The 15,700-nt window shown below is 47.8% G+C and overlaps 1 protein-coding gene across 2 annotated transcripts in view; it reads left to right on the top strand.

The window, feature by feature from the left end:
- Positions 1 to 9,317, top strand: part of Fah (fumarylacetoacetate hydrolase) — a 27,400-nt gene extending 18,083 nt beyond the window's left edge. The window contains exons 10-14 of one of the 2 annotated variants that reach the window (XM_029556269.1): positions 1,152 to 1,227; positions 2,989 to 3,119; positions 5,688 to 5,789; positions 6,397 to 6,514; positions 9,111 to 9,317. In XM_029556269.1, the coding sequence (XP_029412129.1) occupies positions 1,152 to 1,227; positions 2,989 to 3,119; positions 5,688 to 5,789; positions 6,397 to 6,514; positions 9,111 to 9,190 (507 nt within the window). In that variant the 3' untranslated portion in view covers positions 9,191 to 9,317. The remainder of the gene's footprint in view (positions 1 to 1,151; positions 1,228 to 2,988; positions 3,120 to 5,687; positions 5,790 to 6,396; positions 6,515 to 9,110) is intronic. The other variant, XM_008853405.3, reaches the window with a different exon arrangement.
- Positions 9,318 to 15,700: the final 6,383 nt, after the last annotated feature.

The following is a 15,700-nucleotide window of genomic DNA, read 5'->3' as shown; positions in this document are numbered from 1 at the left end:
CTCTCTCTCTCTCCCCCCCCCCAGTGTTTCATCAGCCTGTGCACTGCCCCACCTTGCTCCTCACTCATCCATGTCATCTCATGCTTGCCTATTTTTAAAAAAAACAAAACAAAAACAAAAAAACAAAAAACGGGGTGGGGAATAGTGGTATCCCTGTAATCCAATACTTGACAGAGGCAGGAGGATCAGGAGTTAAAGTCATCCTGGCTATATAATGAGTTTGAGGCCAGTCTGGGCTACATGAGACCCTGTCTCAAAACAAAGAAATAACCTGGAGAATTTTAAACAAACTAATCCTTCATGAAAGCAAGGCTTTCATTCTATCCTCTTGTGTCTTCTGTAACTGTCCCCACCCCTGCCCTCTCTCTCCTCCCCATCTCTCTTTCTCCCTCTCCATGTCTGGCCTCATCAGGACTTCCTGGACCACTGCCTTCCATAGCCCACCACACCCTCATTGTCCTTCCTCATCTTCACAGGGCTGTCTGGGCCCCATCTGCTCTGTCCTTCTCAAGTACTGTTTATTGTAACTGTCACCACTCTTGTCCCTTCCTAACTACTTATTTAGTGTTTTTTCTCCAAAGCTTCTGTTTAGCACTTCATACACTGAGGAGAGCTGTATTCCCCACCAGCCTCAGCAGCTACACTTTTACACAAACATACAGCTGTTCAGATCACCAAAAGTGATCTCCTGTCCTGCTAAATGATTTGTGTGTCATGTTTTGGGGAAATGCTGCTTTTATCTAGAATACAGCCTTGCTACTTGGCCATCAGCTGCCTCCCCGCTGTTCCAGCACCAGACAGGGCTGTCTGCTTCGCTGTTGTCTTGCCCTCTGCCTTTCAGGACAGATGTCCACTCAATTGCTTCACCGGCCTTGTGTTCCATCTCTGGCATCCCGTTGCCCCCTCCCACCCATATTCATCATCCTCCCAGGATTTCTGAGGCACCTTGTTTGGCCCTGTGACTTTTGACCTGCTTATGACCCAACTCCAAAAGTGTATCTTAAGTCTGTCTCCTCTGACCTTCTGAGCCTCACTGTCCAATGGAATGGAGAAGAAAAGCTCCTGCCACACGGAGTACTGTTTCCTGGAGCAGGGGCTGCTGGAGCTTAGCCCTCCTGCTAGCCATCCCTTTGCTCTGCTCTTCCCTCCAGGACCCTAAGCCTTTGCCGTATCTCTGTCACAACCAGCCCTACACATTCGATATCAACCTGTCTGTTGCCCTGAAAGGTATGTTGCGGAGTGGATGGTGGTGCCCAGGTCATGGATCCCAGCTTTGGCTGGGTGGCATGGGAGACATCTGCTCCAACTCTGAGGCCGTATGGGGCTCTTGTAAAGAAAAGAGGAGTGTGGGGGCCATCCTCCAATTCAGAGGCCGTACCCTGCACTGGAGCCAGGACCTCCATCCTGGCCTTGGCTCTGTTCCTGGCCTTCCAGCCAGGATTTGCTGAGTGCACTGGCACCCCACCTTCCACCGCACCTCAGTGTGTGGCACATTTCATCAAGTGACTGTTTGAAAACCCGATCTCATGGCCCTTGAGATGTGAGAAGCAAGCCCCTGAGCTGCATCCTGGGCAACCCTGAGAGCCATGTGATGCAACCTGTGTACCCTGAGCTGCTATGCAGGCAACAGAATAAATCTGCTGAGCTGCAGTGTGAGGGGACTGGTTCTGTCGGCCATGGTTAGAGGTCTAGTCTTGGTTTTATACTATGATGGTGATGCCTAAGGAAGCTGATTCATAGAAAGATCTAACACAGAACCTGTTGCTAGGAAGGGGCATGTGTTATCTGCATGCCCTGTGGGAACCTGGAGGTAGGAGAGAGCTTGCCTGGAGGCCCTGCCTACCCAGCTACACTCTGGCCAGCTTCCTTTCCCCTCAGTTTCCCTCCTTGGGTCCTCTGATCACATACAGGCTCTGCTGTGTCCTCAGCCAGTTCCCTGGCTTCAGCCTTCATGGAGTGGCAGTAAACTCAGTGCCTTAAGGAACAAGGAGCAGGATGCTCCATAGTGGAAAGACCTTGTAACCACAATGGTTCCCTCTGAGAAATTGCTGGTCCCACTCTTTGATGTTTCAGGTTAGGAAACTGAGGCTCAGAGAAGGATTCACACTGAGTTGCTGAACTGGCTAGAGTCAGACTGGGACTAAATGCCAAGGTTGAAAATTCTATTGTGTGCCACCACTCACAATACATCCTTGGAGTGCCTCCCCATCCTGCCCTCCTTATGGGCGTTTCTCTCTGTGTCCGTGAAGGGCATTACTGAGGAAGGACCTAATGGGAGTCAAAGTTCAGAATCCCAAGGCACTGTAATAAAGTCTTGGCTTTGAGGTTCCAAGCTGGGATTGGGATGACAGGGTTGGGAAGCAGCAATGATGGCACCCCGCCCCCCGCCAGCCTCCCATGGGGCTGCAGAGAACACCTTCTGCTGCAGAGGGACAGGATAGCAAGCACCACGGGAAGAGCCAAGTTTTAAGGGTGGAAGCACTTTCTAGCAGTTTTTACTGTTTAGAAACATGACAGTGTTAGCCAAGCCCTTGCATGGAGTAGGTGCTTAGAAAATCCTGCTGGCATTAGTGATGAGTGCTACACTCCCTGCCATTGAAGAAGTTCGGAGCTAGCTACCCAGAGGGCTGGAGGGTAGCAGGCTGTGCTTGATCAAGTTCACATGTAGGTTTCAGCCTGTACTGTCTTCAGTGACCTGGTAACTATTGGGAATATTGGGGTAAGAGGGATCCTGAAGCTATGTATAGCCCCAATCAGTGCTGCCCAATGTGGTGGGAGAAACGGGGGAAGAAAGGGATGTCCAGGTGGACACATTTTCCCTCGCTGGACTAGATTGTCTTTAGTGGATAACTCCTAGCTCTGATCCCTCTGGATTTACTGTTCCACAGAGTAAGTGAAATCATATTGTCAGTAGGAAGCAGTTGAAAAGTTTCCTCCCCAATCAGTAAAACTAAATCTTCAAAAGCATTGCTTCTCTATTTCTGACAGGAGAAGGAATGAGCCAGGCAGCTACCATCTGCAAGTCCAACTTTAAGGTGAGCTCGGAGGCCATCAGACTGCTTTGTGGACGGGCAAGAGGGGGCAGACAGCAAGAACAGGAGAATAGCATCCATTTGAGGGTGAGATGATTGGTCAACCTGAGAATCTAGTGTCTTTGTATCATGTGAGGGCCAAGTCTGTGACTCCCCTGTCCTGCCAGAGCTGGATTAATGATAACTCTTTTGTGTGTGTGTGTGTGTGTGTGTGTGTGTGTGTGTGTGTGTGTGTTTATCTGCCTGCATGGGGAGGCTTGAGATGACAATGGGTGTCTTCCTCCATTGCTGTCCACCTTATTTTTGAGCCAGGATCTCTAACTGAACTTGAAACTCATTGATTAGGCCAGGCTTGACCAACAAGCCCCTGTCTCTGCCTCCCCAGTGCTGGGATTACAGGTGCATACTGCAGACAGTTTTTTACATGAGTGTGGAGCCTCAGATGAACTCGGGGCCTCATGTTTGTGCAGCAAACACTTCACTGACTGAGCCATCTCTGCAGTCCACTTCCTTATTTTAAATAAGCTTTAAAAAAGAATTCATGTTATTATTTTAAAAGATTATATGTATATGTGTGTGGGGGAGGGGGTATGTGCATGTAGAATGCAGGTGCCCTTGGAGTCCAGAAGAGAGTGTTGGATCCACCAGAGCTGGAGTGAACCCAACTCAGGTCCTCTGGAAATGCAGTGCACACTCCTAACCACTAGGCCATCTCTCCAGGCCCTTGAGCAAAAATTTAATGGAAACATAGCACATATATGTACAAATGTAGTAGAAACGCCCAAATTATAAGTGTAGAGACTGAGGAATTTCTTTTTTTTTAATTTCCTTTTTATTTTTATTTTTATTTTTTGTCTTTTTGAGACAGGGTCTCCCTGCAGTCTTAGCTGGCCTGGTACTCACTGTGTAGACCAAGCTGATCATAATCTCATAGAGATCCACCTGCATCTCCCCAACAACCCCCCACCTCGCCGTACTGGGATTAAAGGCATGCACCATCATGCCTAGCTGAGACTAAGGAATTCTCATAAAGCAGGTATCCCTGTGCATCCAGCACCCACATTAGAAATGGGAAGTGTCTGGCCTCAGGCAGCCCACTGCCCCATCCGATCATACCATCACTTCCTTCGTGTAGGCCATCTCTACGGGCTTTGTCTAGTTTGCATTTGGTATACATCCTGGATTAGAATTCCTGGGTCATTGTGTGTGTGTGTGTGTGTGTGTGTGTGTGTGTGTGTGTGTGTGTGTGTGTGTGTGTCTGTCTGTCCGTCCATCTGTCTGTGTGACATATTTATATACATATATACATAAATATGTGTATATACATACACACATCCAAGCAGTGTGTATCATACACACACACATACTCTTAGCCTAGGAGTACTTTTGAACAGTTTTTCAAGGTATTTACACTAATGGACTGTGTTGGTTGCTTTACTGTTGCTGTCAGAAAATACCCTGACAAAAGCAACCCAAGGAAAAGTTTAATTCTGCTCACAGCCTGAAGCTACAGTCCATGACATGGAAGTGACAGCAGCAAGAGCTTGGGGCAGCTGATGGCATTTTGTCCACAGTCAAGGAAGAAGAGAACAACAAATCCCAGTGCTCATTTCCACTCTCCTTTTTATTCTGTCCAGGAGACTGCATGAAATGTTGCCATCCACATTCAGAGAGGGACTTTCTACCTCAGTGGAGCTAACCAAGAAAATCCCTTTATAGGCATGCCCACAGGCCAACCTGACCTAGACAGTCCCTCTCAGAAGCTCCTTTCCTAGGTAATCTAGATGACATCAAGTTGACTAACTATCACACAGCCACTCCTACTGGTGACGGCCAAGCACTTTGCTCCTCCAATATGGACAACATGTGGCACTGTTAACTTTTCATCTCGGCCATTCAGGGGATTGCAGTTTTAGTTTTATTTCCGTAATGGCTGACACAGCTGAACACGTCTTCATGTGTTCCTTGAAGGCCCTATGAATGAATACATGTCTGTTTTGTCTAGCTTCCCTTTCAGTTTAACCTAGTTAAAAGAAGTAAGGTGCTCTTGGGGGCACCCAGGGAAAAATTCACTTCTGAGGATCCTTTGCCTGCCTGCATAGCTATAGGAGGCACATCCAGGAAGCAATGTCTTCATAGAGGTGTGAGCATGAGTTGCCTGAGTATTTCAGTCATGGGGGCCTTGACCCTCTCACCACTCCTCTCATTCCCAGCCTGCCCTGACATCCTCCTTAAACCATTCAGCTCCAGGGCTGATACCAGCTCCCAGGCCTGGCTTGGAGGGAAGGCTATCAGTTAGGCTTCTGTGCTATGAGGACAGCACACAGGAAAGGACTCGGCACTCTCAGATTGAGGTGGTCGCTGGTACAGGGGCCTGGGGCAGGCAGAGGGAGTGAGCAGGGGCCAGCTTTCAGACTTCTTGGGAAAGAATCGGAGAGATGAGGTTGCAGAGGAGCTGAGATTAGGGCTGATAGATAAGATGGGGCAGCATCTCTGCAGGTAGATGACAAGCTATTTGTATAGGGACTACAGGGAGGTAAGTTGAAACAACACAGGCACAAATACACAAATTATGAGTGTTCATGGAACATGGAGGGGAGGGCAGGGAAGGTGTTGGAAGCAGGATGACCATGCCCACTGTGTCCCTGCCCTCAGCACATGTACTGGACCATTCTGCAGCAGCTCACACACCACTCTGTCAATGGCTGCAACCTGAGGCCTGGGGACCTCTTGGCTTCTGGAACCATCAGTGGATCGGTGAGTCCCAGATTGTGTCAAGAGCTGCCCACATGGAGTGCCGAAGCTGAAGGTGGGCAGGTTGAGCAGTTCTGGAGTCAGAGAACGTTCCTACCACATGCAGACCACCTGTGTGAGGACAAGGCCCCTGCTTTCTGTCTCTCTAGAAAACAGAAGTCACCCTATCCCTCTGTTCCTTCCCAGGATGAGGTAGCCTCATGGCTGTACCCTTCTCACCTTCCCCAAAGCCACCATGAGCCTGGGGTGAGGTATACAACTTCAAGATGATGATGTGGGGTGCTGGATATTTTATTCTCACTCTGTAAGGTCCTGGCCATGCTGGCTGGGAGGTGACAGTCTCTACCCAGTGGGGAGTGTTGGGTATGACAGTTTAGGGTTGTGAGCTACAGGCTATAGAGTGAAAGTGCACTGAAGCAGGCTCCTGGACACACTGTAGGCACAGGATTCTGAACAGGGGAAGAGGAAGACACAGCCTGATGGGTCCCCAGGGCATTTCCACAGTGGCCTTCAGAGTTTTAGGGATCCCCAGGTCTCACTGCACTGTCCATACCAGAGCTGATGCATCACCAAGATATAAATATACATCACTCTTCCCCCTTTTACAAAGGATCCTGGAAGCTTTGGCTCCATGCTGGAACTGTCCTGGAGGGGAACAAAGGCCATCGAGCTGGGGCAGGGGCAAACCAGGACCTTCTTACTGGATGGAGATGAAGTCATCATAACAGGTGAGGACTGCCAAGCCCCACAGGTCAAAAGTGCCCACCTGGCCATGGAGCCAGCATCTCCCTCACACTTATCGGAATTCCTGGATTCTTTGTCTGCATGGTATATCCTGGGCTCCTTGGAACATCATGGTTAGTGTCTACACAGGAAAGACTGAGATCTGTTTCACATCCCTTTTTTCCCAGCAGTGACCCAGTAATGGTGGTGCCCTTGCTTTCTGGACTGTGTGCCAAACCATGGGCAGAGTCTGACCTGGGAGTCTGGTCAGGGAAGGTATGGCTAGGATAATGCCAGAGGCTTTTCAGCCGCCCCTTTCCAAAAGACTGGGGGCCTCGTATCTTTGGGGGTCATTCTGCCCGACACATATTAATGGCAACAAAGCTTACTTCCCAGCACTGCTATAGGATTATGCCAACAATTTTGCCCTTGGTGCCTGGCTGAGTCCTGTGGAAAGCATCCTGATGTTCTAGTGATAAGGGCACTGGCTCACACTGGAGCATCACACTTGTACAGGTGACACAGTGAAAGAACCAATTGTAGATGGAAAGTAATTTCTAACAAGTTGTGTCTGTACTGAACATGTCCAGACATTTTCCTGTCATTATTCCTAAGCCATACAGTGTTAACTATTGACCTGTCATTTATGTTGTATTAGGCATTGTAAGTCACCCCTAGATGATTGAAGCGAAGGGAGGATATATACAAATATATGCAAATAATGTACCCCTTGGTAACCTCAGTGGCTTGAGCTGCCACAGTTTTGCTGGGGGTTCCCTGGAGATCCTGAGGGTGAACTGTATTTACTGAATGTCTGCAGGGCCCAGCTGTGTTGACGGTATGTCTACTTCCATGATTTCATTTTATATTCTCCTCTGCCTTTTGGAAATGTGTCATTGCCCCAATTTTACGGAGTAGAAAACCTAGGTCGATAGAAGCGAGCTGACTCATGGCAGGTCACACAGCTGGGAAAGTCAGGATGCAGTTCCCCATGGGAGCAAATGCTCCAACTACCTTTATGCCAGTTTTGTGTCTGGTGTTTCTTCTGTGCCTGCCAGCCAATCCTACACGCTGGCTGTGGCCCTATGGATTGAGTGAAAGAGCTTTCTGGAGTGTTTGGTGTGGGAGAGAGGGAAGAAGGGCAAGAGAGAAGCAGAGGGAGTGGCATCTCTACTGTCACTATAGCAGGGTCTGAATAAGCCTCCTCTAGTAATACAGTCTTGTCTAGGCAGCTGTCAGGCCTGGAAGAAAGGAGTCTGGGGTGGAAGCAGATGGCCCCATGGTGTCCTTGACATTTATACCTCAGAGGGCAGAGAGAGTCTTTGCCGTTATGTGTTTGTGAAAAGCAGGATCCACAGGCACCCTGGCCTATCCTTCCATGGCCCTGTATATACTGTCTTCCAGCTTAACAGCTACCCTAGGTGTCTTGGACTCTGTCCTGTTTGCTTTCCCCTGACTTCTCTGTAACTAACCAGGTGTCTGGCTTCATGGAGCCCCCCCTTTTTTTGGTCTTTTTGAGACAGGGTCTCCCCGTAGCCTCAGCTATCCTAGAACTCACTGTGTAGACCAGGCTGGCTTCGAACTCACAAAGATCTGCCTGCCTCTGCCTCCCAAGTGCTGGGATTACAGGCATGTGCCACCACACCCGGCCTCATGGAGCCCTTTTTAACTGCCTTCTCAGGGTGCCACCCCCAACAGCCTCACTGAGCAGAGCCAACCAATGCATGTCACATCTCTTTAGTGAGCTCCTTCTTACTCATCAAAGTTCAGCTCACATGTTCCTTCTTTCTGCACCCTGATGCTGCTCTATCAGTACCCTGGAGGATCCAACCTCCATCTCTTATCTGGATCTGCTGTTCCATTAACAGGCCCCTCCTCTGGGACTGGAACAGGCTTCTCCCCTTTGCCTTAGTGTCACTCTTGTTGAGATAGAATCAAGTGAATGAAGCCATAGTTGAGGAACTTTCTGTAGTAGCTTCTTTATCTTGAATGTTACCCAAGTGTTGCACCTGACTATTGCAGTCATAGAAGATGAGAACTGCCATCCCCTATAACATAGAAGGCTGAGTTCTGAGGGAACATATTACCCCATCACTCAGCTCAACAATCATAACTATTGACACTTTGAGGGCCTTTACCATGGGCCAGGACCTGTCCTTAGAGTTTGTTACTTATGAATCCACATGATCCTTGCAGCAGGCCTGTGTAATACAGTTGTCATTAGACCCATTTACAGATGTGGAATTTGAGGTCTCAAAGGATGGGAGGTGACAGAGCCTATGGATGGAGGAGACACCTTGAACTCAGGGAGTCTGGCCTCAGGTTCATTTGCAGACCTAGGACTTGAACCTAGACCCATTGGGGAGCTGAGCTCACTTGGGAAGGCTGTGGAGCATGCCAATGATGCTGGGGATTCCTGAATGTGGGACATGCCTGGGGCTCCAGTTCAAGTGCTCCTAGGAGGCTCACACATATGTTATGCTGATGTGCCTGCCTGCCTCAGGCCCAGTTCCAGGCCTGTGCTACCTGGCTCTGCAGCCACATGCGGCTGGCTTCACGGAGACCCTGGCTCTGTGACTGACCCTGGTTCCTCTGTTCCAGGTTACTGCCAGGGGGATGGCTACCATATTGGTTTTGGCCAATGTGCTGGGAAAGTACTGCCAGCCCTCTCGCCAGCCTGAGACTCCAGAAACCGTGGACCAGAGCCTCGCCTGCTGGTGACCATGCTGCATCTGCCCCTCATTCATGAGTGAATAAAGCCACCGTACTCGTGGGGAATGCAGCAGATTCCCCCAGTCTTTGATTCTGTCCAGCTGGTCAGTGTGTGCTGTTCTTGTGGAGATTAGCTAATCTCTTTCAAGAGTGAGGCTGAAGGTCATGGTGAAATTCGTTACCAGTGCTCAGTACTCCCTGGAATGTGGGAAGAGGATGCCCCCTGGAGTATTTTGGGTTCCCTACAGAGATACAACCATGGTATGTGTTTGTGTGTGTGTTTGTGTGTGTGTGTGTGTGTGTGTGTGTGTGTGTGTAGTTGAAGGGAGGGGGAGAGAAAATAAGAGAAAAACTCGTGATTCTAGAGACTTCAAGTTGAAAATCTGCAGTGTAGGTTACCTGGCAAGACCCTCTTTTCCCTTGTGGCTGTCACCATGGTACCATTTCCTAGATTCACACCTGAGCTGGGGACAGGATGCACAAGAGGCCTGGGGCTCACTTGTCCCCCTTCATACCTGTCAGAGTCCAGAAGCAACATTGCCTGGGGTCTTTTGCCCCCACTGTACATGGTAGCCCTGGCCTGGATTCTGGGTGACCACAGGGGACCAAGGTACCCATGACCCTTCTTGGGCCAGGTGAATGAGAGTGCAGGCCTGTTCATTAATCATGCCGTTCATTCATTTATTCATTCGTGTTTTATGAGAGCCTTCTGTATATAAGGCACTATTCTGGATGAGAGGCACAACCCAAGCTCTTCCATTAGTGGAGGGAGACAATAGCTGTCCGTAACTCCAATTCCAGGGGATCCAACAGCCTCTTCTGTCCTCCATGGGCATTGCATGACACAGGTGCACTTGCCTACATGCAGGCAATACATGCATACACATAAAAAATAAAAATAATAAATAAAATATTTTAAAAATAGACAACAAGAAGATGAAGTTACTGTATGACTTTTCCGAAGGAGACATGAAAAAATGTGTAATTCCCAAAGATGGGACACTAAAGACAGACCAGAGAAACATTTCCACTGAAGTCTAGCTTGATGAACAAGTGAGTTTGTTGGTGTTACTTTCAGGAGGTGTTACTTTCAGGAGCTTGGTTAACTGAAAGGCCACTGAAATGCCCACTGGGTGACTACTCACGGAAACTCACTGTGTAACATGCAGGCAGCGACACAATGGAAGAGTCTCCTCAAGCAACTGTTTTGTGCTTATATAACTTCTGGAAACCACTTCATGAGCTTTATAACTTTCTGACCTTCCTGTATCTTGTAAGTTTCTTGAGCCTCTCAAGTTTTGTTAGCTTCCCAAATCCTGTGAACACTCTTCTTGCCTCCAGGAAGGAATACTTCATTTGTAGGGAATGGCACAATACTCCACTGTCTCTTGCATTCCCTCCTCTGAAATGTTCCCTGAGCCTTAGAGATAGATGTCTAATGATTACTTTCTTCTACTTGTATTGGAGAATTGGACCAAAGTGCCACAGCAACAGTCACTCTCAGCAGTTTGACTCTTATGAGACTCCAAGAAAAATTCCACCCACTAGAAAAGAAAAAAAAAAAAAACTTCCCCCTATGATAGAGGCTGTTAATAGCAGTAATCTAGGAATGTAAGCACAGATGTTTAGAAGTCACAGCACTTCCAAACATGGGTTCCCTCTTGTGGAGTGGGCCTTTACTCTAACTAGAAAGCAGTTGGTTGCCCATATAACAGTCATGCCACTCTTGCACTAGTGGACACACCTTGCCTGACATGTTGATAATGTGATACACAAGGTCTGTAACCAAACAAGGACTATCAATGAACTCCCCTTGAGGACTTTCTAGCCACTTTTTGGTGCTACAGAAGCCACCCATCAGAGACAGAGCCTCCAGCTCAGTCCTAGCTTAATTTCTTCAGGTCTTGTAGTCAAAGTGTGTGGTACTTTCAGCAATAAAGGAAGCATGCAACTAACAGTAGTGGTTATAGCAGGATGCAGTGTGATAGACAGATGGTAACAAGTCCTGTGGGACATAGGGGTATAGGTACTCTTGCACACAGGGCAGTTAGAGGACATCTTAGTGCTTTAGGTTCCCAGTACTTTTCTTCTGGAACAGAGGGATGCAAGAGAGATGCTGAATTGGTGTTGGGGGCCAGAATGCTCTATGCAGAGGGCCCAGGCAGGACAAAGCTCTAAGGAGGAATATATTATTGTTTTTAAGGGACTCCAGAGGCTGGCACTTACTCTCACAGAAACTCATTTGGTGCCAGGAAGGCTGGAGTTGGTATAGCAGCTCCCCCATGTCATGAAGGATACCGCTTATGCTCTGTCATCATCATCAGCATGTGGTTTTCGGCCACAAGGTCACCTCCTGGTTTAAAAATGGCTGCTGGACCTTTAAATGCCAGCATACTAAATTCCATGCCAACAGAAAGAGAAAACAGAAATGACTTGAACTAAAGGTCTAGGGCCAGTGTCCAGCAGTTATAACAACTTGTCTTGTGCTCAGTAAAGTCTGAGAATCACTGTGCTAGAAAATCTTTTCTTTTGTATCCCAATCAGTAAGGTAACTGAAGAAGTTCACCTTCACCTGTCAGGAGAGCATGGTGAATTGAACTGTCCCCTCCAGGGCTAGTCAGTTCACTTGCTCTCTGTTACATGATGAAGGTCAGGACTTCGGCGTCTTGGCAGCTCATGGAATTTCAAGAGCACCTGTCATATTGATGATACTGTTTATTGAATCTGACAAATTGGCACAAGTAAGCTCTGTAGATGACATATACTAACCAGTGGGGAGAGACTTTTGTGGAAGTTTAGGTACCCCATGTTGTCCTTTCTTGAGTCCTGGCCATCTGGGATGTGATGGGAAATCCCTCATGAGAAGCAATCACTTCATTGTGTCACCTGTGAAGAAGGGAGACAGTGGGAGGTGTCTCTGGATCTTTGGGGTAATGTGTAGAAAGTTTGTGTGAGCTTCTGGCTCATTTGCTGGATACATATGTCATAGGCTTCTGGTATCGAATGGGGCCCAAGGTGGTGAGTGAAGTCTCTAAAGCTTATCATGGCCATGCTGAAGCTACCCTGCCATTTATACCCAAAGTTTCAGAGGTTCTAGAAGAATCTGGCAGTAGGGGATGCTGTCTGAAGCATTCAGACACCCAGTCACAGAGTTGAACCAACTTTAGCATTGGGAGAGAGGCCCATAGCAGGCCCCAGTGAGACACCTGGGGATACATCTGGGGATTTATTCTAACTCATTTCATTTGTGCTGATAACTGGAATGCCACAGACTAGGCAGTTTGAAATGAATGGAAGTGTACTTATCTCATGATTAGGAGGCTAGAAAGTCCAAGATCAAGGAGATGAGACCTGGTCAGGGCCTTCTTACATCACAAATGGGACAGTGTCACATAAGTGAGGAAAAAAAGTGGACCAACTCCCCCTTTTATAATTATCCTATGCTAACAGCTGTAACCCATTCACTGTGCCCCTGTGGCCCAGCCACTTCTCATGAGGCCCCACCCCTGGCACCTTTGCACTAGGGTCAAGTTTCCATTGCCTGGCCTCTGGTGGAGATGTTCAGATTGAAACCCTTCATCTCAATCAAGTTCCCACACAGACCTCACCCATGGAGTCACCGGTGGGTGTGCAGCTGCAGCTTCACTTCTGGGAGACACACTGCTTTTCCAAGGGCCTCATCCCCCAAAAGTGGTGAGTACAAGTGGAGTTTAGAACAGCCTGTGGCAAACCTAGTTTCAGTGGCTGACCTACAGGAAGCAACTCATTTTTCTACTTTATTATATTGTATTATTATTATTATTATTATTTTATTATTATTGTCTTTTTTGAGAAAGGGTCTCTCTGTAGCCCCAGCTGGCCTGGAACTCACTATATAGACCAGGCTAGCCTTGAACTCACAGAGATCCCCCTGCCTCTGCCTCTCGAGTGCTGGGATTAAAGGCATGCACCACCACGCCCAGCCTACTTTATTTTTTTAAAAATTGACACATAAAATTGTACATATTTCTAGCATATCATGATGTTTTGATATGTGTATCTATTGTGCAGTGCCCAGATCCAGGTATCACATAAGTCTTTGTATCACTGCAAACATTGCTTCTTTGTGGTAGAAGCATTCAGCATACTTTCTCCTGGCTCCTTTGAAATATGTAGTATGGTATGGTACAGTAGCAGACCAGAACTTATTTCTCTAACTGTAACAAAGTACCTGGTGATCAGCCTCCCTACCCCGTCTCTGGAAACCACCATTCTGCTCTCAGCCTCCAGGACTCCGCATGTGAGATCACAAGTACTTGTCTTTCTGTGCTTTGCTCATTACCCTGAATGGTCTCCAGTCCCATCCATGTTCTTGTGACAGGACTTAATCCTTTCTATGGATGAACTGGATTCCACTGTGCTTAGGTCCCACATTATCTTCATCCGTTCATCCACTGACGTACACTTCCAGGTTTCCATCTCTCGGGTGGCTGTTGTGAATAGTGCTGTAATCAATATGGGAATGAAGAACCATTTGAAATACTGATTTCATTTCCTTTGGAGATATTCCCAATGTGGGATCATATGGCACTTATAGTCTTCATTTATGAGGAACTTCCATATTGTTTCCAGAATGGCTGTGCTAGCATAGTTTCTTGCCAACAGTGTATGAGTCCTATCACTGCTAAAACCTAATAGCTCACATGGGGAATTGAATTTTCCACCCTTATAACTGCAGGCTTGCTGGGTTGGGAATCTGTGATGACTCAGAAGGAATTCTTCCATCAGCGAGTGTGGTGGGGGTCTGGTATATTGGAAGCTAAGATGGCACTATGCCATTTGGGGTTTACTGTGTAAACCAATGGGTGGGAAAAAGGATCACTGCAGTCAGGTAATTTGTCCCATCACCAAGGAGTGATGGGACTAACTAGTATACCATGGGGGTGAAGGGGACTCCCCCTGAAAGGAGCCAGGGACACACTGGGGTACTTTATATCTCTGGAACCCTACATCTCCATTCTGGAAGTCTAGGGTTCAGCTGCCTAACAAGCTCTGCAGAGATGCTGATACTGCCTGTCCTGGGACGACAGGGAGCAGTGCCCCAGAGCACCTGCTGTTCTCTCCTGAGAGTTCTGAAGTGCTTCCAGTGAGATCTGCGTAGCTTCTTCCTAAAGTTTTTGGGAATGTAGAGCTTCAATTAAGTTAGGGCAAGAATTTAGAGGTAAACTGCTCCTATAGCTGAGGGACTACAGAGGTGGAGGCGGTACAGAGTGAAGACAACTGGTGTCCACCCCAGGCCTGTGACCAGTGCAAGAGGAGGCATGCTAGCCACTCTACCCTATGTTCAGTGTTTTCACTGACACCTAGTGGTGGCTATGCTCCAGTTTAAGTTCCAGGTGAGAGTAGGACACAACTGACATTATCCTAGATGATATGGTGGCCACAGGACTGCTTTCCTTATGTTAGGGACAATTTTGCTTCTCCTAAGCAAATAGATGGTGGGTGTTGCTCAGGCGGACTGTGCTGTTTATTTTTTGGTCACTCCACTGTGCATGTGTACATGGATCATACATACTCAGCGACCTCACCCTTTAGTTTCTGTCATTTTTTGGTTAGCAGGAGACCTAGACAGGGGGATGGAAGGCAGGAGGTAAGAAGTCTCCCCAACTCTTTTCTTGCTGGTCTTCAGTTTTAGAAATGCTTTTTATCTGGTGCTGGGGATTAGACCTAGGATCTCAAGCACCTAGGCAAGTGTCCTACCACTGAGCTATAGTCCAGCCCTTGGCAGAGCTCCTCTTGATTAACTCTGCCATGCAACAGCCCTTGCTGGGACTTGGTCACTCTTTCTTGCTTCTTCAGGCCAAAGTGACTCTGACTTCCCATCACAGCCTGTCTTTGGATATCTGACACTGTGTTTCTCAGAACCTTGACCAACCTTGATGAAGAGTCTTTCATTAATTTAATTAGCTCTGTTAATACTATAAGTGTGGCAGCATCTCTTGCTAGCCACTGATGAGTACAGAGAGTCCTCCCTAGAGGGAGGGTCTTAGCAGATGACTGTCATGGATATATGGAATCAGGGCAGAAGCGGGAGTGGTTGAGGCTGTCTTTCTGAACAGAAAGAACCTGTATGCATGCCAGGATTGACCGAGAGAATTCAGCGTGGGCACTGCTCAGCAGCCTGGTCCATAGGCCACAGAGACCACTATGGATGTTATCCATCCTGCAAGAGAGAACCAGTCCTCAACAGCAAGGCCAACAGGGTAGGGACTCTTGTGGACACTTGGCTTTGTAGTTCTCTCTACATATACTTGAAAGTAGGCCTGATTTCTTTTGGTAGCTTCTGAGATCATGGGATAACTTTGTGAGATGGAAAGACACTGGTTTTTCATTTCGTAAGGACGTGTGGGGCTGGGGGCACAGTTCAGTAGCAGAGCACCCGCCTAGCATGCACAAGGCCCTAAATTCCATTCCCAATACCACAAATCTCCCTAAACCCT

The sequence above is a fragment of the Nannospalax galili genome, unplaced genomic scaffold (assembly GCF_000622305.1).
Source record: "Nannospalax galili isolate Female #2095 unplaced genomic scaffold, S.galili_v1.0 scaffold627, whole genome shotgun sequence".
In the NCBI taxonomy this organism is placed as follows: domain Eukaryota; kingdom Metazoa; phylum Chordata; class Mammalia; order Rodentia; family Spalacidae; genus Nannospalax; species Nannospalax galili.
This window is presented reverse-complemented; position numbering and strand designations above follow the sequence as displayed.